The sequence below is a fragment of the Megachile rotundata genome, chromosome 5 (genome assembly GCF_050947335.1).
Source record: "Megachile rotundata isolate GNS110a chromosome 5, iyMegRotu1, whole genome shotgun sequence".
NCBI classification, from domain to species: domain Eukaryota; kingdom Metazoa; phylum Arthropoda; class Insecta; order Hymenoptera; family Megachilidae; genus Megachile; species Megachile rotundata.
Window position 1 is genome coordinate 19,592,621 of NC_134987.1, and position 27,793 is coordinate 19,620,413.

Here is a 27,793-nt window from a genome sequence, read left to right on the forward strand (position 1 = left end):
TAGATAGAAAGTCATCTTGTATAGTCTTCCACAGTTTGTCCCATTTAAGCTTCTCTCACGGTAAACGTAAAAGTTGCGTGCTTAATATGCATTTTTTTCTACAGCGAATATAACGCCGCAGGTTAATATTACTGCTTCTGCGACTTTCCATATGGGGGTCTAGAAATATTGGGGTTTAGGGGCTTTGGGGTCTAAGAATGTCGGAATCTGAAGATAATTGTCTTCTGGAATGTGAGGAGATCGGGACGTAGGGATATTGAGATTTAGGAATATTGGGACGTAGGGATATGGAGACGTAGGGATATCGACATATAGCACTATTAGGACGTAGGGATACTGGGACGTAGGGATATTGGGACGTAGGGATATGGGGACGTAGTGATATTGGGACGTAGGGATATGGGGACGTAGGGACATCGACATATAGCACTATTAGGACGTAGGGATATGGGGACGTAGGGATATCGACATATAGCACTATTAGGACGTAGGGATACTGGGGCGTAGGGATATGGGGACGTAGGGATACTGGGGCGTAGGGATATGGGGACGTAGGGATACTGGGGCGTAGGGATACTGGGGCGTAGGGATACTGGGGCGTAGGGATATGGGGACGTAGGGATACTGGGGCGTAGGGATACTGGGGCGTAGGGATATGGGGACGTAGGAATACTGGGGCGTAGGGATACTGGGGCGTAGGGATATGGGGACGTAGGGATACTGGGGCGTAGGGATATGGGGACGTAGGGATACTGGGGCGTAGGGATACTGGGGCGTAGGGATATGGAGACGTAGGGATATGGAGACGTAGGGATACTGGGGCGTAGGGATACTGGGGCGTAGGGATATGGGGACGTAGGGATACTGGGGCGTAGGGATATGGGGACGTAGGGGTACCGACATATAGCACTATTAGGACGTAGGGATACTGGGGCGTAGGGATATGGGGACGTAGGGATACCGACATATAGCACTATTAGGACGTAAGGATACTGGGGCGTAGGAATATCGGGACGTAGGGATATGGGGACATAGGGATATCAACATATAACACTATTAGAACGTATAGATATCGGGATAAAGCACTGTTAGGACGTAGGTATATTGAGACGCATGGATATCGGGATACAGCACTGTTAGGGCGCAAGTATTTTGGAACGTAAGAATATCGGGACATAGCACTATTAGGACGTAGGTACATTAGAACGTAGGGATATCGAGATATAACACTACTAAGACGTAAGGATATTGGTACGTAGGGATATCCAAAAGTAGAGATACCGACGCGTAAATACATATGACGTAGCAGTATGTGACATAAAGAGATCGAAACACAGGAATATCAAACATGAGGACACCAGGACGTAGAGATACCGGGACATACACATATGGAAACGTAGGAATATCCGCATGTAGAGATATCAGACGTGGTAACATCAGATGTGACGTAGAGAGATCGAAACATAAGAGTATCAAAATCTAGAGATATCAGGACGTAGAGATATCGAAACATACACATATGGAAACGTAGGAATATCCTCGTGTAGAGATATCAGACATAGGAATATCAGATGTGACGCAAAGAGATCTGAACATTGTACTACCAAAATGTGAAGACATTAGAACATATTGGGACGTAGGAATAACGGAATAAGTCACCAATTTGAGAATGTTTCACATGTACATTTTAAATATTGTATTTCTTATTAACGTCCACGAAAACCTAATGGCTCTGAAGAACGTTTTTGCGACAAACCTCTCCACATAAGAGATCTTAGCTGGACTATTGTCACTAATTACGTGAGGTTTTTTACCGTTGCACGGATGTAGTTTTCTAGTGTTACCAACAACCGGATACCAATTCTCTAATAAGGAAAAGTGTTCGTAGCGTAAGATTCCCTAACGAACGACGGGAAAAGTGCAACGATATCAAGAAAACTTTCCTTGTAATATCGTATATCAACTGTTTTATTTCCGTGGCCGTGAATAAATGAGGCACTGCTGAATCTATCTGTTAATTTAGTCTTTTTCGGTGGGTGCAATGAACGCGTTTTATATCAGAGAAAGTCGCGAACGTGCAAACAGGCTTAGGTGACCGTGTTTGATGTTGGAAAATCGATTTGTTTTTGCGATATTAGCACTCGATTAAAATTTTCTTTGATATAATTAGATTTCATTTGATCTTATTACTTTCGTTGCTCTTTGTACACAATTATAGAACTATGTATAATTTATGTTACCTTGTGAAGTTCTATCATCGTGTTTTATAATTACTTTATTTAAGTGAATCGAAAATTGGAAAGCCATAAAACGAACGCATAAGCGTTCACTTTCTCCCCGCATCAAAGGTCATCAAGGAAAAATTGATAACAGCACATAAACTGTCAAGGAAATCCAGCATACTTTGTATTCTTCTGTAACATATTTCTTACCATGTGAGACACATTTAAAAATAAATTACTACTGTTATAAGCTGTTTGAGTCTATCTACCGTGGTTTTTAGAACAACACGATTTATGCTCTTCTTACGCGTGCGCCAGATACAGTTAGTAGTTTACGAATAATAGCAAACGTAAGCTTCTTTTAACTTCTTAATAAGAAACGTAGTCGAAAGGATCAGTGAAACTTCGTATGTGGCAAAAACTCCCATACAATTTTATTTTCATTGAAGGCCTTTGTAAAGGTTACCGAAGTGCCACTCCACTTTTCTGGTTGAACGATTCACGATGTCCTAGATAGATAGTGCGATAAAGTCTTTAGAAGAAGCTAATTAGAAATTAATACTTCATGCATATATGCAACTTGTGCTAACGATTATACTTTGTAAGTAGCTTCCTTTAATTTGTTCGGTGTACAGGTGTATTAATTTCATTTAAATTCATTATCTTTAGGTCTGTCTTCACATATCTAGGTTCAAATACATCCAGATTCAAATGTTGCTAGAAGTAGTCCTAGGTTTAAAAATTTTTTAACTTCCTGCCTTTCAATATCTTCCTATATGCATATATTTCTAGTGTTATTTAATTTATACGCATAGAAGAAAGTGTATTTTTAGTGTTATTTAATTTACACACATAGGAGGAAATGTATTTAGTGTTATTTAATTTATACACTTAGGAGAAAATGTATTTCTAGTGTTATTTAATTAATACACATAGGAGGAAATGTATTTCTAGTGTTATTTAATTTATACACACAGGAGAAAATGTATTTCTAGTGTTATTTATTTTATACACACAGGAGGAAATGTATTTCTAGTGTTATTTAATTTATACACATAGGAGAAAATGTATTTCTAGTGTTATTTAATTTATACACACAGAAGAAAATGTATTTCTAGTGTTATTTAATTTATACACATAAGAGGAAATGTATTTCTAGTGTTATTTAATTTATACACACAGAAGAAAACACAGTATCTACCTGCATATTTGTCATTCATCATTAATTATCAAACTCGTATCCAAAAGACTTCATTAAACTTTGAGGAACTAATTCTCAACCTTCGAAAAGAAAAGCAGTTCCGTAATTTCGAATTAGAAAACAACAAATTCTTCCTGATTGCGCTATAATTTTCAACGTGTTGCTTCCTGATTTTTGTACGAACTTCTTGCCGGTCAGTTTCACGCGTAACAAAAACTTTAACATTCTCGAGAGGACTAATTATCGTAGAAATCGTGTCGTGTTCGAAACATAAACGAGAACCGAATAGTGCTAGGGATCCGAATGGAGAGGATGGCCATAAATAGGAAGTAGCCGGTAGCAAAGAGTATCCAAGAAATTTCACATAAATCAAAGTCGTCTTCAACTTCGTTCTGCTATGCAGGGTGAGTCTGAACATGACAGTTCGAAATAACTCTTGAATTATTTGTTCTACAAAGTGTTTCAAACGGTTCGCTGAAATAGGCCATGTATTAACATATTTATTGTTCATCGACTTTATCTATGTTGCAATATATTCGAAAATAATGACGTGTGGTGGCTTTCATGTTTATTTGCAATAAACTGCAACAGTTTACTCTTTGTTAATTAATACTATACTCGCTTAGAAAAGCTTAGGTTTTGGAGCTTAGAAAAACAGTGACATAGAAAATGAACAATTATTTCTTGAAACAGTGACATACTGCTCGAAAAGTTTTTGTATAACCATGATACCTGAATGATAATTATAGAATTAATCTGATCTCAAGGACAGAATTAGTGAAATTACAAATTAATTCGTTGAAGGTCAATGTAAAAATGACGATGAGCCTAAATCGTGCGCGTTTGATCAAATCTCACGCGACATAAGCTCCCCTTAAGGGTTGTATTGATTTCTATGATGGCGGCCGGCCGGCGCCTGCACCCTCTGAGTTCGAGGAAGCTGAAACAGCATCGCTCCGCCGTGTTTTCCACGAAATATAGCGATGAAACTGGTCCAGTGACGAGGTCCAGGTGAAAACTAATTAACCGTGTACGTGATAAACGTTACGCGAACCGATTCGGGACGATTAATCGAGAGTTTCGGTGAAATCTTGCTCGAACGATGCGAGATCTCGTGGTTCCAGAGAGGTCCTTGACTTGATCGGGCAGTGTCAATGTTCCTGAGATGAGTTGCGAGACATTTTAAAGCTGACGGTGAGTTATTTTATCTTTTGCTGATTGTCTTCGTACGTTCATTCGATCTTACACCAGATTCTTCGTATCCTTCGAATATACTTCTTTATATTTTCTTGTAAGGTTAAGTAGTAAACCTGAAAGGAGAACAAAACGATGAAATTAAAGCTCGAGTGTGGGTGTTAGGGTGGGTATCGAACGAAAGAGCATTAACCTTTGTGACTGTGCGAGACTAGCGGTTCAAATTATTACACCGACTGCTTTAAAATCTACAGGATTTCGAAAATCCTACCTTATTTCTAAAGTTCCAAGAGTGAAATGTCTAGACAAAATACTTACGGTGATGAGACACAATTATATTCGTGTCATCTTTTTACCTTTTTCGCTCTTCACATTTTGATGTGTTATATCCTTGACAATGAAAGACCGCCGCGAAAGCGAAAATCAAGTTTGAAATTTCACAAGAATTTCTTTTTAATTAACGTTACTAAGACGATTTAAACGTTTCACGATTGCGTTTATATAGAAACATGCTTAAACTTTCTCCGGCCTTATTCGGCGTACATGATCGATACGGTACAATTCGTGAATCGATGTAATACCGTTATTGTTTCCAATCGCTGCTAATCGATTGTATTAGGCCATTAGTTATTTTGCTTGTACCGAGATACACTATCTGTGTCTTTCAACTTTCAAATTTATCGGGCATGTATCTTCATCAAATTCTCGCTTATATTTTAAACTTCGAATTAGATTATTATACAACTTAAATTATTATACAAATCTTTCTCCTTTTTTTTAACTTCGTATACCAACGTAAATAATTTTTATAAAAATTAATTTTAACATTCTTCCTCGATTTTAAACAATTCACAGCTGTAAGAATGCCGATTTGATCGGTGAATATTTTCAGGAAAGTTGTAGTCGAAAGTTTGCTGAATAATTCAGCCATTTTATCGTCAGCAGTCTAATATGTCATTTTCTTCGCTCGTTGAAAGTTATTTTTTCTCACCCTTCAATTATCTTTAAACGTTATTTATAGAATATTACAGTCTCGATAGTAAACAAAGTGGAATTACGATCCAGATGCACGTGCTCTGCATGCTATACTTGCATTTAAGATTTCACTTTCGCTGCTTCTTCGACGACTGTTACACCGGGATGCAGAGAAATCGCGCAGGGAAAAGAACGAAAATCAAGACTGTACGAAAGAAACCGTAAAAGCATAACAATCGATCGGTTACAAGATTGATTACTAAATATTTAGAAATTGATCGCTGTGAATTTTATTCATTAATTCTGATTACAAAACAAGAAAGTCGTAATTAGAAAGCTGTCTTTCTTTTTGTACTTGTTGCAATAAATAAATTTATTATGACAGTTCTGAAATACGACATAACACGAGAATATCGTTCAACGCCAATATAAATTTATTTATACATTCGTGCATCTCAAAAGAATCGTTTGCAAAAAATATAAATGCATGAATAAAAGATTTGACACTCGATTTGAAGAATATGATAATCAGTTTCTACTGATTTATTGATCGAAAGTATGAATTTAAGTGAAGTAGTAATAAGTTTATTTTAAACTCTCGTTATATTGCCGTGGGCAAAGATTAAAAATTATGCTTTCACACAGCAGTGATTTGCATTGGAATTTGTTTGAAGGTTCCTACAACAAGAGTCCTATTATTAAATTAAATATAAAGTTATTAAGATGTGAAGCATGATGAAACAAATATAAATGACGATTAAAGAAAGTGTTGATGCAAAATGTCAGAATACCATTTCTGATCTCCCGGAGTCTAGACATTGACCTCGAAAGTGAGGTGATCGAGGTGAACCATGCATATAGAGAAGAAAGTGCCAGCCAGCATCCGATCCCTCAGTCATGAGTTTAATTGAAGAAAAACACCGGGTAAATTACTGCATTGACACATACGTTGACATTGACATTGCTAGAAACGTATTTTGTTCGTTTAGATAGCGTAACGTGACTTCTCCGTTTTTTATCAACGTCACGTATAAATGTTATCGATCTACATTTTTTTATTTCGATATCTGTTCGATGATAAGAATGTCGATTTAATTGATAACGAATCGAAGAAAAAAAAATTGCCTTTCCAATTTCATATTAATTACAAGACTGATCTGAGATAACAGGTTATATGCTTATTTTTTATTTTATTAGTAACTGAATATTCTGAAATGTTAATAATAGATATTTTTTAGAACAAGATTTAAGGCCACTCATGAAGTAGATGAAGAATATTATAATAGATTATTATTGAAATTAATGATCTTATTAACGTTTGACAATTTGTGACTAACGAGTCAGCAAGTGAGAGATGATCGCGCCAGATACGAGATAAACTTGTTGATTCGAGAGAAAGGAAATGCATCCACTCTCTATCTAACAACTTTTCCCTTCGTTTCAGGCGAGTCATCGCCAGGTATCGGCTATCGTGCTAAGAGCACTGCTCTGGAAAGTGGTTTCACTTGGTAGTCTATATCAGATTGGATTTCAGATTTATACCAATAAAACTCGCGATTAAGATACCTGAATTTACGTAAAAAATCATCGTTGAAATGATTCGCACTTTATTGATCGGACCAGCTGATAGAAAGTCTAGCAAAAAACTAATTATTCACTTTAAAAGAACATTTCGAATACAGTGTTCTAATGCTAGTGAAATTGAAAGAATATCGATGCTATAAGAAATTGATATCATTCCAAAAATGACGGTACTTATACGTGAATGCTTGTAATAAAAGGAAGGCATCTATTCCAGAAATTAACGGTTTAGATAAAAAAATAAAATAATAAATTTCCATGCAGTATATCTTATCGGTAACTTTTTAAATGTTATTCGATGTAAGGAATATTTTAATATGAATTATAATGATTAGCATACTATTAAGTAGTTGTTAAAGATATACGCGACATATGTGACGTATATGTAGGCTATAAATTAAGTCAGAACTGGATGGGAAAATGAGGCACGTCGCCACTCGCAGTAAATACAAGATGCAATAAATAAATGCGAACCAATACCGTGTGAAAATACACATCGATACAATGAGTGATAGTAATTAGTAATACCTAACCTAATATGTACCTACCCTATAATACATCACCTAACCTAATCTAACTTAACAGAGTAATTAATAAGTTTATTAACGTCACAATTTCTACAAAGGAAATCGATAACAAACTAAAGAAGAAGAAAATAACAAACTCAAAAGAAAATTGTTTTAGATTCTAACACGTCAAAATACCGTGTGAAAATACACAACGTCACAATGAGTGATAGTAATTAGTAATACCTAACCTAATATATACCTACCCTATAATACATCACCCAACCTAATCTAACTTAACAGAGTAATTAATAAGTTTATTAACGCCATAATTTAGAACTACCTTTCTACAAAGGAAATCGATAACAAACTAAAGAAGAAGAAAATAAGAAACTCAAAAGAAAATTGTTTTAGATTCTAACACGTCAAAATACCGTGTGAAAATACACAACGTCACAATGAGTGATAGTAATTAATAATACCTAACCTAATATATACCTACCCTATAATACATCACCCAACCTAATCTAACTTAACAGAGTAATTAATAAGTTTATTAACGCCACAATTCAGAACTACCTTTCTACAAAGGAAATCGATAACAAACTAAAGAAGAAGAAAATAACAAACTCAAAAGAAAATTGTTTTAGATTCTAACACGTCAAAATAAACGCTACCGAGTTAAACGTTTGCTTGCCAATGTTAGGTCACGATCACCAACAGCTGTTGGTGTCGTTCATTGATAGATTGTAATACACGATTCTGATAACTAATGAGGATGAGGATCGCTCAAACAATATAGTATTTACGTTGAACATGCAATGATCGATTCTCGGAATGTCTGTGACTCGGCAAATATTTGACAACCACGTCAAATATTATTTCATAGATTCCATTGGCCAACATTCCGTAACATTCGTTTCCGTGTTACCTGATGGCTCGTTTAAAGTGTGCCAGCGAGTGTCATATCAAGGAACCTTATAATCGTGTATCAACGATAAGGATCGATCCTTGGAACGCATATTTCACTAAAACCAGCACGTGATCCTGGAACAACTTTCAGATATATACTTTTTTGAATATTACTCGTTTTATGTATAATAAGACATCTTAGAGGACCACGGTTTTTGAACGGGATTAAACAGATGCAAACGCGCACGATGGAAATATAGTAGTAATAATGATAAGCTTTATTTGTTAGGTGTGTAAACCTGTATTTTAACCGTTTTAAGGAAGAGAAACTTTAAAGCTTTGCAAATGTATTTCATACGTTTAGCTGCAAGCGTATGATCCTTCGAAATGCACGCATATAACAATACTCAGGTTTTTAAATTAAATAATCGATACTCAATTTTTTGTTACTCTACGAAATTAGGAATTCATTTGTAAACGATTGACTTATTGTTTCATCTCGTTATTTTGAGCAACCTAGAACATCGAGAACCATTATGTCAAGGTTACAATTAGTCCAAAAAGTGAATGCATACGCAATGAGGTTAGGATCGTTAGAAGTTAACGCAATTACGAGCTGAACGTAATGGATTCCCTGATGGTGCTACCGGTTGATAATCGCTTAAGGCACATTGATAATTATTACAAACGACACCTGTTCCACTGTATTGTGGATGACCTCTAGACGGGGAAAAGAGGTAAATCCGGATGAAAGTTTGCCCCAGGCGAATCTGGGTTCTATTGATCTCCTTTTATTCGTGTGAACATTTTTTAGAATTCCTTCCAGCGACATTCGATTCAATAATTTGACTAATTGACGATGGAGTAATTTAAACAATCATTCGATTGTGGGTATTTGAGGTACTAACATAAGCTCTAAAATATTTAACGGTACTGTACAATAATCCGTATCTAACTATAGTCATTTTATGTGTCCATATTTTTAAGCTTAAACAGAGCTGCTAGCTGCGGACATAGAATTTAAAATATTAGAATCTAACGTAGCAATCTAAAGATCCAAGAATCCAAGAATATACGAATCTAGGAATCCAGGAAAGTAGAAATCCAAGAATTCTTAGAACCTGATTCAATAGAATTCAAAGTCTCTGAATTTAAATAATTAATTTGACCGAAAAATATCAGAGAATCAAATTAAAACCTGTCTTCCTTATCGTCTAAAATATGCGAAATCCTAAGACAAATTAGCAACGGAACTTCCGTTAACTCTTTCCTTGACCGAGATCCAAGCAGATCAAACGAAAAGAAAATAAAATCGTAGCCGAAAGAAAGAAAAAACGAAGAGGAAAAAGAAAAAGAGCACAGTGGTCTAACAAGTGTGTGTACAGGTAACCCCCAGGCTCGCTTTCTCCTTCTGCAGCCAGATTCCTTCTCTCGTTTTTTCCCGCCTCCGACTTTTGTTGAAAGACGATAAAAAGGGTGAATTAACGTCACGAACTATACCGTGGACATTCACACCCACCTATATTGTGTTTGTTAACTTTTTCGGGTGCATACGAGTCGCATGAAAGTTGCTCTCTTGACTGTTGGAATTCTACCGTGCGCTTCTCTGTTCTCTTTTATTGCGTTTGACCTTTGACTTTCGTTTCAAGGTGCTTCTTGTAACAATAACATACCGTTTGTAATGAAGTATCGTTAAAAATTAATATAATAGCAACTTTTACTTAACGCAGTGTAATTAGTGATACAGCTCGTTACATTCATGGAGTTGTGAAGGTAAAAATTCAATCTCTAATATTAGTATTAACATGTACGTCAGCTGGACTTAGGACCGCGTAAAAGTTCCGCGTAAAATCAATTTGTAAAAGTTTATTTAGGATCTCATTGTCAGTGAAAATATGTACATTGATAAAAAGAAGACAAATTGTCAAATACGACAGAAAAATGTGTATGGTTTTTGAACGTTTAAAAAGTGTTAAACTTCCACAGAAAAGATAATATCTGTGACTTCGGTGATTTTTAGTAATATTTGCTAGATGAACTATGGATTATGACACCGTAATTTTTCTTCCTTGAAGTTGAAATTAGATTAATATTGTACATCAGGTTTCTATTAAAACAATGCGATCGAACGGATACACGCGTTGAAAGAAAATGTTCCAACCAGTCGGCCCACTAAATAACCAGATGAATCGAAACAGGTTTTCCCTTACTTCCGTCTAAAGAGAATCGAAATACAGAAAGAGGTCTCAATCAATTCGATAAAAATGTAAGTTTAAACGCATACATGTATGTGCATATACAAACTGTTTGCATACATAGGAAGTAGGTTTCACAACAGATTGATGACTCTTATGCAAATGAAGAAATGGTACTCGCTCCCCGAATGCGTAGGCAGATCTGTCTATTATTCGAAAACTTTTAATCGAATATTTTTGCAATTTTCTCTCTTTTCGAATATCTATTTATAACACAGCTTCTGGTGAACATTTCATCCTGCTTTATCAATTAACTAAACAAATAAATTATTGAGAATCAATTTTTAATTAAAATTGCTTCGAAAAAATTATTCGATAGTACATTTGATTTGAAAGATTTGTTACTTAGTATTTAAGTAATGCGATTAGTAATGCGATTAAGATTACACTCTATCATACCTTTCATTTCGCTTTCTCCCCAATTTGCTCCGAAATCGAATCGAAAAAAGATCGTTGTTAATGAAAGTTGCTCTGACAAGTATCGTTAGCTTAATTCATACGAAATATAAACAGCTATTAAAAATCTACAATTGTAATCGAGTATCGGCTATAAAACACATGTATACGACTATATAAACAACTGCTAATGTGTTAATTATTCGCGAGAGTTGAAAATTGTCGTCGTTAATGATTCAAAATGAAAAATGGCAATTCCACTTTGTTCGGCGCTATTTTAATCGAGCCACTCAATTACGAAGAAATAGTAAGGTGCAGGTGAAAGGCCGTTAGTGGTTCATGGACCAACACATTAAAATATTTGGAAACGTGTTTCACAGTTAAAGGACCACTGACCCGTTTTAATCTGTCTCTCTGAAGACGATTTTTACGCTTTGCATCGCTTTCTCTTGGATCCATATTTACATCCGCACCCGAGGTCTCTCTTAAAACTGCCGTAAAATAGGTTTAGGATCCTATGGGATTTTACGACTCACGTAATCTAAATTTTAATCGTTACAAAAGAATAACAGCTGATGAGTTTTTCAGTAGTCTTTCTACTTCTCGATTATATACTGCTTCCTTCTTTGTTCTGCAAATTTCGAATAAATTTCTTAAAGTACGAGTTCGCATCTCTTTTGCTTCTTAATGCAATCGTATATCTTTAAAATATTCAGTATGAAAAATTATGAGGACACAATACCGATTTCTGATAACAGAACGGTATACTTTGCATACACTAAAACTGTTTAACTAAATGCACGATACTTCTTCAAACCATTATCAGTACGATAAAAAACAGTCGTTACATGAGTACCTATTCAACAATTAAATAGACTACGTAATCAAGTAATTTTCTTCTATCTAGAAATGCTTTAAACCATTTTTCTGTTTTCGCACATTGCACAATTTACATATTTTTATCGTTTTCCTTCATTTCGTGATAAATAGCTTTGCATCTTGCATATCTATCATTTACAGTCAAACCTTGCAATATATGAATTAGAATAAAGAAGTAATTACTCCACATATCGAACTGCCCATATGTCCTGTATAATTTCTACGCGATTAAAATTCGATCATAATTCACGCTAATATTCATGAACCAATGTTATCACTGCCGCGAGTCCTCATCCTCCCAACGGCTCTTCCGGCTGATGTTCGTCTCCCTCGAGCATTCACTATCGCCGAGTTCAAAGAAAAATTTCTACTCATCTCGACCTTGGATCTCGTTCGATACCGTTCTCCCGTTCGTGGTCAGAGGGATTCCCGAAAGTCTCAAACGTTCCGTAGAGCCGCATGTACCGAAAATGTCTGTGCCATGCGGTGTTATGCCTCTCGCCTCGGAATCGAGGACACATCGAAGACGTCGTGTAGCCGGTGTTATACAAACCGTACAGTCGTTTTCATTGCGGCAAGTCGGTGGAGGTGGACAAACGTCGAGGTATATCCATAGGTGGGATTCGTTGGGCGACTCGAGTCGGAGAGGTAGAAGAGGAGACAGTTAGGGTGGGATGCGCAGCCTCGAAGAGGATCGTTCTTGTCTTGACCGATTCCGAACGATCTATCCCCACGATCGACCCCACCATACGATTTTGGCCTCCTTTGCACGTTTACGTCTTGGAAATCGTACCACCTCCGGGAACACCACCGGGGAAATATCGTTGTAACGACACCAAAGCAGGACCAAAGTTATAAAGCACACCGGTGAAGCTGGTACAAGGCGCTGCCACTTTGCTGATCGACCTCGTCGTGTCACGATCCTCCTCCTCTCGCGAACGAATCGACGACCTTTTTTTCTGGCGGCACCTCCGCTGGTGTCACCTGTCACGACACACTACGGATCGCGTTCCTTTATCGTTTCGTTGATAATACGTAGCCAAAGTAGATTTACAGGGACAGTGAAGAAATACTCTTTGTAGTTGCTCGAATAATAGTAGTTGCCTGTATTGGTGTCGCACGAGGACCTTGAGGAAGTTGCGCGGGCGAGAAGGGTCGTGAGTGTTCCGCCTCTTAAGTTCCTGTCGATCTGGTCATTCAAGGTAAGAGATCTTTTCTCGATGCACTCGGTGCATCGCGCGATGATTCTGGGGTTACAAAGGGGTAGGTTTCTTTCGATTCGTTTCGATAGGAAGACGTCTTAGATTCGTAGGGTTCGATTGAACTTGGGACTGATTTACAACTTTCTTTGTATAAATATATAGAGTACTTCAATGGGACATGGAGACGTTATAGAGAATTGCAAAGAACTTTGAATATAAATACAAACTTATAAAAAGTTTCAAGATATTTTTGCAAACTTGCTAAGACTTCAATTGCTCGAAATATAAAAATGAATATGTCATGATTTTTTAGTCCCTGGAGCTCGAAGAAAGTTCCAAGTGATTTAATTTTCTTAGACATATAGAATATGAATGGATAGATCACGTTGCAATTTGAATATATAAATGCGTCAAAATTTTCAAGCCTGATTGCATTCAAATAAAATTCAAAGAAAAAAACTTTCTCCTACAAACATATGGAATACTCAGATGAGCTACAATGGATGAACCATTGATGAATTTGGATGAGTCCGCGCTTCGAATATGAATATAAATATTAGATTTTTCAAGACGTTCATAATTCGAAGCATTTCAGAACTTTCTCCATATAAACATATGGAACGCTAAGGTAGGCTACAAATAGGCTTTAAATGGGTTGTGAATGAACTAGGGATGGACTATGGAGCTCCGAGTCGGTAAACCGCTCATCCAACTATTTCATACATTCAAGAAGGAGAGTTGCGAATCACGAATTATTGTACCTCAAAGAATCTCGAAAATCTTTATAAATTTACACTCGAAATGTTTCCTTCCCATATGTTCACCTGTAGAAAGTTTCAAATCGTTTCAAATAAAACTTGAAAAATATTGAACATCTTGAGTCGTATCTTTGTATTTGTATATCTAAGTACCTGAAGTGATTTAGAGTACCTTAACTAAACAACTCACAAATGCTCTACATATTTATAAGGAGAAAGTTTTGAAGTCTACAATTTTTTAGTACATTTATTTATATTTGAAGTGATTTGAAGTTGAAGTAGCTCGACTTCGACAGATGTCCGGATGTGTTAGAATAGTAGAGGCCATAAATCACTATCTACCGGTTCTAATGTCCCACGAAGATGATGAAAGGATTATCGTGAAAAGGCAGTTGTATGTTTTTTTTGTAACTTTAAAAATTTTATCTTTTGCTTTATGGCTGCCTTCGTTTCGAGCCTCAGTGTTATAACGAATATCGTTTTGCAATTTCTCTTCAAAGCATCGATGGACCTACTGATGGAAATCTAAGACGATGTAGTAAAGTAATTTTATAAGTCTGATAACTAAAAGTTTGAATATTGCCCTTAATTCATAATTTGTAAACAGTACAAATAGGAATAGAAATAACACGATTCTAAGTCTATCTTTTCTTGTTCATAAATCATTTCAATGTACGACAAAAATCACGTATTCCGTAAGATCAAGTGTTAACAGGTATTAATATTAATATGTTCCAAGAGGTTCAACAATATTTGTCCCAAATTAACTTTTTCCTTATCACTCTGTATATACAAATTATACTCGGTTCAATGTATAAATCAGTGAGTCATTTGTTCAATTTGAATAATTGTACGATTACAAATTTGTTCTTTGTTCTGAAGTGTGAATTGCAAATAATGCTCTAATGAATATTTAATTCCGTTTCCGTATTTCCCTTTCAGAATCATCTGCTTTCACAGTTTTGCGTGAAACGTAGAGTTAAGAGTATTAAGGCGTTCGTAGGTGCAAAAAAGTATGAAATTATTGATTTTACATTCCACGGGATAAGAAAGAAAACTCGTCCGTAGGTGATTTCACTCAACTTCTAAAGATTATGACTTGATTTATCGAACTTTCTCCCAAGAGATCAATTTACGTGTCGAGCAGCTGTTTGAAAATCGTCATCGCACCACAACTTCAAGATTTTCTAACATTAAACCAATTTGATCTTATTCGCTTTACGAAATTTTTTATCTTAACTTCACTAAAAATATTCAGTAATTGAAGCACTTATATCAAGCTAATATTTTTCAGATTTTATTGCGCCATTAAGCTTATTTATAGTTAGCAATTTTGTTAATCTTATTTTTTATGTACTTTACTTAAACGTGTGAAATTTTGAAAAAAAGTACAGCAGTTACGTTTTACGTTAAAAGCAATTTTCTAAATTGACAGCAATTTCCGTATATATTTAATTGCATACAACAGGTTTACCAAGTGCAATCAGTGAGAGTGAAAAGTGCCATTTTGCTTTACGTTACTGGAACCATATGAACTTCCTTTTCCTCATAAAATATAACAAAAATTTATTCTACAATTGTACTAAAGAATTTAATTTTAATTTCCCTAAACAAAATTTTTTAAATAATACCTGCATAGAGGTTCCTATAGAGCAGGAGGTTCCTATTGAGGTTTTAATACTTTGTACATACATTTACATTTTGAAAATTACAAATGTCCAAAAAAAGAGTTCTGCGCTATCTTTATAGTAATACAAAAAGTATTTCTACATATACCAATATTTTTAAAAAGTGAAAATACGGAAATCAGATAGTGATTAATGAAAATATGGTAATCATTGCCCATATAAGAGTTAAGCCAAGAAGCATGAAAACTAAGAGAATGTATCATAGAACACTTGCACTTGCAACAAGTTCACGGTGAAGTTAAACCGCAAATGAAAGTAGACATTCCAGCCATGCAATCGAACCATCGAACCGGTCTAAATCAACCTATTCGAAAGATCCTACGAAACATGTTTTCCCGCAAACACAGCGGGAGATAGCATTTCGTTTATCCGGTAACGTGAAAGTTACATATAACGTTTCCACCTTTGAGTGAACGACCGGATAACATAAGTGCGTGGTATTAGTCGTTTACCGCAGTATAATGATAGTAGGATCACGCACTTACACCCGATACTTTTGTTTGATTTTAACAGTAATTTAATCCAATATCCACTTTCCATATTACTGTACATTCGTATGCCATATGTATTCAAATTACAGATTTATCTTTTTTAATCAGAATTTGAGATAGCCGTAGAGACTCCTAGAGTCACTATCAAATGAGTTTCATACATAAAAAAATCCTAAATTTGAAAACCCATGCAAAAATGTGATCTGCACAAGAAAATCGCAAATGATGGATTTTCATGCAAAGTGTGGAAATTTCAAGCATGAAATTTCACAAAATTTTCGATGTCTCTATTATGAACGATACATTATAATATTCTTCATCGTATAAATAAAAATAATCCTTACGAATGCGTAGAATATGTATGCCTATATAGCATGTGCAGAAAGTTGCATGTTCTTAACGATGAAATACATAATTGTTTGCGGTAAAAGATAAGACTCACGAATGTCCCTGGTGTCTACTATCATGGAATACATTTTAGACCGTTTCCAATTTCTTCTGTTGAAAATATTCCACGGGTGGTATACACGAAGTGTAAAGAATGTATTATGAATTTCCTGCTCGCTAGTTTGAAGAAATCTTGATTCCAAAACTAACAATCCTTATTTCGACTTTGTTGCAGGCAATGGCGGGCATAATTAATTCCACAGCAACTCTAATAAATGACGTTTATGATTACTACCTCTGGACGCTATCTCTTGCTGGTAAGACACTACATTTTGTCGACTTTACAAACCCTAGAACAGTAATATCTGAAGTCAACCAATTAAATAGTTTTAGGCAAGATTTTTTATTAATATGTAAATATATTTTACAATTTAATACGAATTTAAATATAATATTAATATGAGTGATTTGGCGACTTCAGGTTATTATTCTAGAGCTAAGTTACAAATTCTTTTTTATTTTTACCTCTGTCATTGCCCAATGTGATCGTAGATGAAAGAACGAGAGGATGGCTCTTGGTCGATTCACCAAAACCTACATTGATATACACGATGTTGTATTTACTTATTGTATGGGCTGGGCCGAAAGTTATGAAAAATCGAAAAGCCTTCAAGCTTACATGGGCACTTGTACCATATAACCTTGCGATGGCTCTTCTTAATGCGTACATTGCAATTCAGGTAACTTATTTGGATACATATTAGAGATGAAACGATAGTAAAATCTCCTTATAGGTATTACTACTCTCGTTAGAGGAAGTAAAAGTATCGATTCGTACCTAAACTTACACTTCGTTCATCAATCAATATATTAATCCTTGCATAAATCATTTACAGCTGTTTGTAGCGTCCACCAGGCTACGTTATAGTTACGTATGTCAACCTATAAGGCATGTGACTCGTCCAGATGAATTACAAGTAGGTCGAAAATGCTAAAAATATTGATCTTATTAACCCGTTGATCCCCAAAGATCAAAAATATATTATTCTTTATTGTATTATAAAATAATTAACCGAGCAGTTTGTCCACTATTGCGTACTTCATGAAGAAAATGTAGCGTATATGCAACTTTGGGTGTTAACGGGTTCATACAAATTTTATACCTTCTTTTACAACACTCTTTTCTCACCAGATCGCTCATGCCGTTTGGTGGTACTACTTCAGCAAACTACTAGAGTTCTGTGATACATTTTTCTTCATCTTGCGAAAGAAGGATAATCAATTAAGCTTCCTTCATGTGTACCATCACTCCACCATGTTTTCGTTGTGGTGGATCGGCATTAAGTGGGTTCCTAGCGGGTCCAGTAAGTATCCGTGTTTATTAACTATAGAACGATAACAGTAATCAATTAATATGAATTCTTGCCTATTAATTTTATGCGCTTATTATCGAACAATTAAAGTAGAATTTGACACGAAAATAATTTCTATTTTTCAGCTTTCCTACCAGCGATGGTGAACAGCTTCATTCACGTTCTCATGTACTCGTACTACGGTCTAGCAGCATTAGGTCCCTCCGTAACTAAATATCTTTGGTGGAAGAAATACTTGACAATTCTCCAGCTAATACAGTTCACCACTGCCTTGATTCTTGGTATCAACGGCATTCGATCAGGATGCGACTTCCCACTTTGGATGCAGTACGCTCTTGTCATTTATATGATCTCCTTCATTGTCTTATTCGGAAACTTCTATGCCAAAGCGTATATTGCTAAGGTAATGTATCTAAAACACATTAAACCGCAATATTTTTTAAACAAAACTTAAATAAACATAATCGATAGTACAAACTTTTTGATACAACCATTCACGTCACATATCTAATTGTACAGGGTAAAAAGGCGTACGCGGAAAGGCAATTAGAGAAAATGAAAGCAGCCGCACAATTGAAGAAAGAACTTACCGATGGAGCTGTGTGCAACGGTAATGTTACGAATGGACACGTTAACGGATATGCGAACGGTGTATCCAAAAAGACTCAATAAAATAATACATTCCTAAATTCACTATTAAAATATTGTCGTCGAATTGCAAGCTGTATAATTATAAGGGGAAAACAAAGTCTTATTTTATTGGTAAGATGACCCGGAACCGGAATTCATTTGGCCAAAGTTTCTAGTTCTTGCAAATCGCTTTGTTCACGATAGGCGACGTTCTGGACGTTGTAACTATTCAAGTCATATTTAATCGTAAACCGATATTTCCTTGACGAATTGTGCGCTCGCGTACAATTTAGATTTCTCAGTTCAAATGAAGTACAATGGAAAAAGTGTTTCACTAGTCGCCATTAGGAGATCCTGAATTAAAACCTCATTGATCCTCTAGGTTCACTGTAAATTATATTCTTGCAGTCTTCGTGTGTTGTTTGTAGATGCTAAATTCTCTCAAAACCGAGAATGGAAGGCTGCTTTTCCCTGACCCGTAATTAAAAGAAGCCTATTGCATCCAAGTTCACCTGAAAAAGTAAAAGAGATGTCAAAGAAAATTTCTAAAACAAAGAATCTGGCAAATAAGACGAATAACGAAATACTTTTTCTCTTGCATTTCTTCTTAAGCAGCAGAAGTCTAAATTGCGCGCAAGAATACACGCAACTTCAAACTTACCGGCCTGCAATTTTTTGAACTCTTGGACCAGCAGCACAAAGTCCAACGGATCGCTGGTCCAGGGTATTGTAAATACAAAATAGTCGAGTATGTTAGCAGTTTAGTCGTTAGTAGGCGAATTGTACGAGATCCAACGGGGTCGAGTACGATAATATTGCATAAGCGTGAAGTAAGCGATCTTTTTGTGACCGACGAGTAAACTCTGCCTTGTAAAAAAAATAATAAAATTGATCGTCGACTCGGGAACTGCCTTTAGTTTCTGTTTTTATTCTTGTGCTAGAAATAAGATTAGGATTGAAATGATGCCGGTCACGATAAGGTTGTACCTATACATTTGCACACTCGGGACATAGTTAATATATACCATGTCGTGATATTAGATATGTTACAATCTTTTTAAACGAATGAACATACCTGTCTAACACGATCGAAAATATTGTAAAGAAATTGATTTGCATTTTTGCAATTGTCTAATGTTTACATTACTTGTAAATAATCTTCTATTTAATAAATTGATAACAGATGTTTAGAACAATAAAATATATACATTGTATATTTTAATTGAAGATTTATTGTTTATTTACGGCACGAACATGCTTATAAATCAACGGTAAATATCGTTTTGTTTCAATTTGATATGAAATAAATCAAACTGAAAGTCGCCAACAAATATTTTTCTCATTAAAATATTTAAATCCGGTTTCGCGTCAAATTATGATGTGTAATGTCGTGATCGTTTACAAAGAAATGAATTGCAATCATTCATAAATGTTTGTTTGTTTGAAACTTTTAAAATTATTAGGCAAAAGATTATTGTTAATGCATTTTATTAATGCCGCAATATGTAAAAAACAATTGTTATAAAAAGAGCATTGCTGCGCAATGTAAAAATGAAAAAAAAAATGCATTATGTTTATTCCTAATGACATCTGTTCATCAAACCTTTCCAGTGGAATAACGAAAATACAAAATAGCATGTAACAAAACTAAAAATTTGATAAAAGTATATTGTATATTATAACTACTTATACGTATGAACAACAAATTAAAAATTCTCCCAATACAAACATATTTGTTTCTTGTATCTAATTTTGTTTAAAACTATAATACCAAAAATACAATATTTTAAAGAACAACAAACAATTTTGATACAAAATATATATTAAAATTAAACAAACGGATACTAGAAAGATTGTTTCTTAATTAGGAGTTAAAAATACGTTTGTATTATGAATTTCTAATTCCACATTTTAGTACTCTATGTGGTTGTTAGTATTCTGATTAGCTTATCTACCGAAATTTTATACATTTTTCAATACCTTCATACATTTTACATTTGATACTACTGACAAAAAATTGCGATTTTACATAATATTTTAAAACACATTGTTCAATTACACTTTTTATGCAATCTTTTGTCAGATACTCTTTTGTATATGAAATTTTAATAAACACGCATATTTAATCATTTCTATTAGAAGAAATAGCTTTTGCAGAGTTTCTATGTGATAAAATGTAATTATTTGACATATTTTACACGCATTGTACTATTAAGTTCAAAGAAATATACAAATAAATATAGTTAGCAAATATTATATCCTACATATTATAAAACTATATTGTCAAATAATTTAATCATGGCTTCTAAGGATTATAATGGCTATCCAAATTGAGGAGATTTTACCAATGTAAGATTGTACGTGACATACAACAGCAAATTCAACTGGTCCATTAATATCATAAACCTTTGTTGCATATAAATCTTTGCACAATTCATCTACAGGACACTCGCGTTTATTTAACACAAAACCGTGAATGTGGTAAGCTCTATATAGGTGTTTTAAGTCTTTTTTTCCTAATTGTATTTCTGAAAAAGGTTCTACCTTAGACATGAAACTTCTTAAAATAGCAGTTGCATGTCGATTAAATATAGTTGTTAAACCAATTGTACTACGCCAATGAGCCAATTTATCCTTTAAACATTGTTCTATATCCATAGCAGTCCTTTTAATTTGCTTAACATCTTCATCTGTAATATGAATCTCAAGTGTTTGTACATTGTGATCACTTTTTCCTGATGTAATAGTATCAATGGGTCGCCACTCTTTACTTGATTTCACATCGTACTTCAGATTGTGAGGTAAAATGGATTTTTGCAAATTTTCCCATATCTATAAAGACATCATCTTTAGTAAGAAAAGTTAACATTATTTTAATCAAATTTATTTCGAAAATTATTATACTAACACCAAAATGATTAATTAAACGGGAAACCTTCATTAAAGGACAATGACTATCATCCAATTTATGATAATTCCCAGTTTCTGGATCCCACAACATATATATGCCATTACTACTGATACTCAGAACAAATGCAGTCACTTTACTTATTTGTGATGAACCTATCATATTATTATAGAATTCGTATTTATGTTAATATAATAAAATATCTAAATTGTACAATATTACTACATACCTAATAAAACATATGTTTGTAAATCAAAGCTTTGTAATAACACTGCTAGTAAAGCTGCTCTTCCATAGTGATCTACTTTTCTTATATTTAATGCTTGACGTGGTGTAATTGGACCATAATGAATTGGTAATGAAGGTAAAAACATCACCATTCTTGCAGCATCTTTTGGATTTTCTAAGCCATTAATTTTATATGGTGTAACAAGACAACGTTGAATACCTTTTAGTAATGTACTTGTAGCAGTATTTTCAACAGATTTGGGAGTATTAGGATGTTCCATTTTAATTAAAACATAAATTCGAGTACATGATTGACCAGGACTAGCCTGTATATAGCCAAAAAGTAATACAGGACTGAATAAAGGTGATAGTGTAATCCATCGTTCAAGTTCTTGATAATTTCTATGATGCTCAAGAGGAATTCTTGTTTCACCTAACCATTGCTGACCCCAAACAGGATGAAGATCATACAAACGAAATTTTATACAATATTCATCATTCTGTCTTGGTAACTCAAATTGCACTGTTTGTTGCCATACAGGTGCTGGACCATCTGCTATGGATGTTGCATGAACCGTATTACCCCATTCAACTTCTATAAAAGGTTGAACTAGAGCTGATTCTTCTCTAACTGGTATTTCTATTCCTCTTAAAATGGTAACAGCCAAAATTGTTTTCCCTATTGTATGATGTCTACGGGTTCCAGATGATGATTCTAGGGGTTGTTTAATTCGAAATAAGTTTCTAAATAATGTATCAAGTAAAGAGAGTGCAGGCTGTTCTGTAACAACTATATCTGGTGACTTTACTTCTTCTGTTTGGGTTTTCTTTGTAACAATGTCATCTAAATCTGTATTAAACGTTAATGCTTGATCTTCCAACAAAAAATACTTTACTTCTTTCTTAAAAATATTTTTGGGTAGCCTAAGTAAGGACAAATTATTCTGAGGATCATTTGGATCATTACTCAATTTATACACCTGAAATGTGTAAGGTTCTTGATTGTGTTCCCCATAATTATTTACATTAACTGTACATATTACTGTACCAGCATGTATTTTACCTAGATTATCACTTATCGCAAAATCAATTTCAACTTTACTATTTTCAACATTACGCTTTGGTAATGGTAATGGTAATATACTGGACTGCCCACCTTTGATGTGTACTTGTATTGAAAGATTATTACATTCCTTATTTCGAATTAATAATTTGTGCAGTTTTCTGTTAAAGGGACTATTTGCCTTGCATATAATCTTTTTTTTAAATAATAAAGAAACAGATGTTATTTCAACTGTTTCATCAGTTAACGTGTTGATGTTAACTTCTCGAATTACAATTTCTACAAGTTTCCCATAATATTTATTCTTTGATTCATATTCCACAATTTTCATGTCACTAAATTGGGGAAATCTAATGTCACTGTAAATAAAAGGACTGTCAGATGCATATAATCCATCTTCAGCCAAGTCCGTTTTTTGGCTTAATTTTCGCGGATTTCTATTATCAGTTGTAAGAACGTTAGTTTTGTGATCTTGACTTATAATAGGATGTACAGAACATAGACTCAGATTTTGTTCTGGCTGATTTTCTGTATTTAATGCATATCCTTTAATAAAATCGATGTCTTGTGTGGACATATTTACTAATACACCACTGGTGCAACATACATTATTATTTTATAGTAAAACAACTTAAATTTATTACACGAAGTACAAATATAGTAGCTGCCATTTTATATGCATATTTATTTACATCCATTTAATATTTTTGCATCGGAACGTTGCCTAGCAACGTATAGGCAGGAAATGTGATGTAAGTGCCATCTTTAAATTTTAAATCACTCAATGCCTTTGAAAGTGTGTTCGATTTCGTTTGTATCGAGGATTTAAAAATTAAAAATTTTTGGAATTTACAAGCTCTTAAAATATATATAATTTATATATATATGAATCTTCCAAAATTAGTGGCAAGTGAAGTGGTGTGGAGAAGAACATCTCCCTCCACACCAGACTTCATCCAAAAGAAGTCTACATTACACCTAAATGTGCATACGTTCAAAAGTATAGTATGTACTATTGCTCAGTACTACATGCATAATCTACTATCTTTTACTGGTTATGCATAAGTAATGTACGACTATTCTAGTGCATTAATTATTAGAATTAAAATATCATTGTGAAGACCTTCAGAAAAAAAAATATATCGCCCAAAAATTTACAAATTTTTGTACATATTTTATTTGAAGTTATACTATTCATATTTATATATTTACCGCACAATTTATTAACTCCGTTATTTAGATACTCTGCAGCCAAATTTTATGACCATTACTGGCTTGAATAAGTCATTTCATTACAATTTAAATTATTTGTTACATAATTTCATTGAAAAGATTTTATGGAATTCAAGAAGATTGAACGAGACGTGAAACTGTAAAGGAGGTCAGAAACCGCAATAAAGCGAGATCGCAGAATCAAGAGTAGAGAGCGGATACGGTCTGTGCTCATGGGCAGGAAGTAGATCAACTACAATTCAACGCATAATCAATCTGTCGAAGTTTCTGTATCGATTTTATATGCACTCTTCGCTTTAATTTCGGACAGAAATCTTTTAATTTTTTCAGCAATATATTTTTTGGCATTATTAATCGGAAATTTTCATTTCATTTATTATTGCAAGACACACCTCTTTTCTTGAAGCACTGAAGTCAAAATAAATTATTATAAAAATTACGAATGACATACATATGTAAACGTACGATTTTTGTTTGCATTTAATGAGAAAAGTAGAAAGGTAATAAATCTTTAAATAACATACACATAAATAATTCTTTCATTGTTTACTGCAAATGTTGATGTATTTATAACATATTAAACTGTACAGCACTTACAAAAATTAGATGAAGTGTATAAAGATGAAATGAATTCATCAAAATGTGCTAAATATGCAAAATATGCAAATTAAAATTAAATAATACTTTAAATCAATTGTTTAATTAAATAGATATTTATAATTTAAAGGTAACTATTGATATATGTATTACTGTTATTTTATTATAATTATTTTACAGTTGCAGTTACAGTAATCTGTTTTGAGAACACCTGGTCTGTAGAGACAGGATCAATACCTAATATAGGTGTTCATAAGCCAAATGTTATAAATGCCATATGTCTTAACTAAATTGAAAATTGAAATTTATTTTTATACATATATAAACTTTATTAATATACGATAAAAATATAGTAATAATATATTAAAATTTATATTGATATCAACTAGTTTTAATAAAATTTCTAACTCGATAAAATTTTATAATATTTTACAAAATTGCGTACATGCACGTATTTAAAAATTTTGTATGTCGAATGTATATAAATGAAGACGTACAATACAATATATAATCAGTATTAATTTCATATATTAGAAAATTTGAATATTTCATATAAAATATTCATATAATTAAGTGCATATAACCACAAGCGAAATAATTTGATAACCTACTTAATATAATATATTTGAATTCCAATTATTTTTTTATTAAAATGCTATCTGCCGTTACAAAATAAATATATGAATTACGTGAGTCACCAATCAAAATGTACAATCCAAATATGGAAGAAACTGTTTCACATCGCAACTGGAGTCTTTACATAAAAGTTTTTCGACCTTTCTCAGGTTGATGCATACTATAATCAATAATTAAATATTTGTTAATGTTCATATTACGCATGGGTTTTAAAAATTTGTATTGCTCTTAATATCAATGAAATAATTGATTATATCATTAATGGAGGGACTATATTTTCCGAATAAGGATCGTGTGTTCAGATGCAAGTGAGTACTGCGGTCAAGAAAGGACCAATCACGAAAGAGAATGAGACCATCATTGACCAATCAGCTTACTCTGACTGGTCATCTACCGAACGTATAAATAGCTGCACCCAGAAGCCGGTGATGCACTCGTTTGCTGATTGTTGGACGGAAGTTTCGTAGTTGTTAGCGAAAGCTCCATTACTTGCTTTAGCCAACTATCGACGTCTTTCGTCAATTCATTATTCCATTTTTAACACTCGAAGCTCTACTACAGTTACAAAATGGTAAGATTTCCTTAATATTTAAAACAAGTACTTGAGCATAATTAAAAAATGAGTTAATACTTGGGTGGGAAGGTAGCCATTTTGTAACGGTTTTCTACCGGCCGGCTTGCTATTTCTCAAATATTATCTTCCTTCACTTAATCCAACATCTTAATCGTTTTTTAAAATTGAATCCTTGATTATAAAAGAATTTAACAAAAAGAATAGTCACAATTTTTGTTAATTATTGTGGTTTATTTATTATAGTATCAATATTACACTTGTAATGTATTTTTCAGAACTTAAAACTGTAATATAATTATAATAAATTTTAATCTTATTTCAGCGTGAATGTATCTCAGTTCATGTTGGGCAAGCCGGAGTCCAGATCGGTAATGCTTGCTGGGAATTGTATTGTCTGGAACATGGCATCCAACCTGATGGTCAGATGCCATCTGACAAAACTATTGGTGGAGGTGATGATAGTTTCAACACCTTCTTCAGTGAGACTGGTGCAGGAAAACATGTACCCAGGGCTGTCTTCATTGATTTGGAACCAACAGTAGTTGGTAAGTGTCTTCAATCTAAATGTTTAGTGCATAATAATATAAAACTTTAATCAATATTTCCATGTTCTCAGATGAAGTACGTACTGGTACCTACCGTCAGCTATTTCACCCAGAACAATTGATCACTGGCAAAGAGGATGCTGCAAATAACTATGCTCGTGGTCATTATACAATTGGAAAGGAAATTGTTGATCTTGTACTAGACCGAATTCGTAAATTGGCTGATCAATGTACTGGCCTTCAAGGTTTCCTTATTTTCCACTCGTTCGGAGGTGGAACTGGTTCTGGTTTCACTTCTCTTTTAATGGAACGTCTTTCTGTCGATTATGGCAAGAAATCAAAGCTGGAATTCGCCATTTATCCTGCCCCACAAGTCTCTACTGCAGTTGTTGAACCATACAATTCAATTCTCACCACGCATACCACGCTTGAACATTCCGATTGTGCATTTATGGTCGACAATGAAGCCATCTATGATATTTGTCGTCGCAATTTGGACATTGAAAGACCTACCTACACAAACTTGAATCGACTAATCGGCCAAATTGTGTCTTCAATCACCGCATCTCTACGATTTGATGGCGCTTTAAACGTTGACTTAACGGAATTCCAAACAAATTTGGTACCTTATCCTAGAATTCATTTCCCTCTGGTGACATACGCACCCGTCATTTCAGCAGAGAAGGCTTATCACGAACAACTCTCTGTATCAGAGATTACAAATGCATGTTTCGAGCCAGCAAATCAGATGGTAAAATGCGATCCTCGCCATGGAAAGTACATGGCCTGTTGTATGTTGTACAGAGGCGATGTTGTGCCCAAAGACGTGAACGCAGCGATCGCCACCATTAAAACTAAACGCACCATTCAATTTGTTGATTGGTGCCCAACTGGATTCAAAGTTGGTATCAATTATCAGCCACCGACTGTGGTGCCTGGCGGTGATCTTGCCAAGGTACAACGTGCCGTTTGCATGTTGTCTAATACCACTGCCATCGCAGAAGCATGGGCTCGTCTTGATCATAAGTTCGATTTGATGTACGCTAAGCGAGCATTCGTACATTGGTACGTTGGAGAAGGTATGGAAGAAGGTGAATTCTCTGAAGCTCGTGAAGATCTTGCAGCTCTTGAAAAAGATTACGAAGAAGTTGGCATGGATTCCGCCGAGGGTGAAGCAGAAGGCGTTGAAGAATACTAAATAGTCTGATCATGATTATCGTTTTGATATCTTTTTTTTCGCAATAAAAAGACGAATTATCACCAATAATAATGTGTATTCTTATAATTAAACCTTCATTTTATTATCCATAAGTATTATCCTGATAAACTGATTTTATATAATTGCATTTGTAGTGGTGA

General features: G+C 34.3%; 3 protein-coding genes across 7 annotated transcripts; 2 read left to right on the plus strand and 1 right to left on the minus strand.

Annotated features, from left to right (window-relative positions):
- Positions 1-4,475: 4,475 nt before the first annotated feature.
- Positions 4,476-21,716, plus strand: LOC100880416 (very long chain fatty acid elongase 4). Of its 5 annotated transcripts, none has more exons than XM_012285312.2 (7): positions 4,476-4,617; positions 16,883-16,964; positions 17,200-17,387; positions 17,544-17,624; positions 17,840-18,011; positions 18,146-18,423; positions 18,540-21,716. In XM_012285312.2, exons 2-7 carry the CDS (start codon positions 16,886-16,888, stop codon positions 18,690-18,692), a joined length of 951 nt encoding a protein of 316 aa, XP_012140702.2. In that variant the 5' UTR covers positions 4,476-4,617; positions 16,883-16,885; the 3' UTR covers positions 18,693-21,716. The 5 variants fall into 5 exon arrangements, with proteins under 5 accessions (XP_012140702.2, XP_012140700.2, XP_012140704.2 ...); XM_012285310.2 differs by lacking the exon at positions 4,476-4,617 and adding an exon at positions 12,803-13,323; XM_012285314.2 differs by lacking the exon at positions 4,476-4,617 and adding an exon at positions 14,962-15,094.
- On the minus strand, positions 14,494-24,433 carry LOC100881425 (coiled-coil and C2 domain-containing protein 2A). The gene is made up of 8 exons (XM_003703330.3): positions 21,788-24,433; positions 21,559-21,713; positions 18,155-21,482; positions 17,721-18,032; positions 17,486-17,638; positions 17,173-17,241; positions 16,703-16,915; positions 14,494-14,606 (listed from the first exon to the last, which is right to left on the minus strand). The coding sequence occupies exons 1-3, from the start codon at positions 23,424-23,426 to the stop codon at positions 20,943-20,945; spliced, it is 2,334 nt and encodes a 777-aa protein (XP_003703378.1). The 5' UTR covers positions 23,427-24,433; the 3' UTR covers positions 14,494-14,606; positions 16,703-16,915; positions 17,173-17,241; positions 17,486-17,638; positions 17,721-18,032; positions 18,155-20,942.
- A 1,293-nt stretch (positions 24,434-25,726) lies between these two features.
- LOC100880305 (tubulin alpha-1 chain) lies at positions 25,727-27,704 on the plus strand. Its single transcript, XM_003703237.3, has 3 exons — positions 25,727-25,886; positions 26,212-26,434; positions 26,506-27,704. The coding sequence occupies exons 1-3, from the start codon at positions 25,884-25,886 to the stop codon at positions 27,630-27,632; spliced, it is 1,353 nt and encodes a 450-aa protein (XP_003703285.1). The 5' UTR covers positions 25,727-25,883; the 3' UTR covers positions 27,633-27,704.
- Positions 27,705-27,793: the final 89 nt, after the last annotated feature.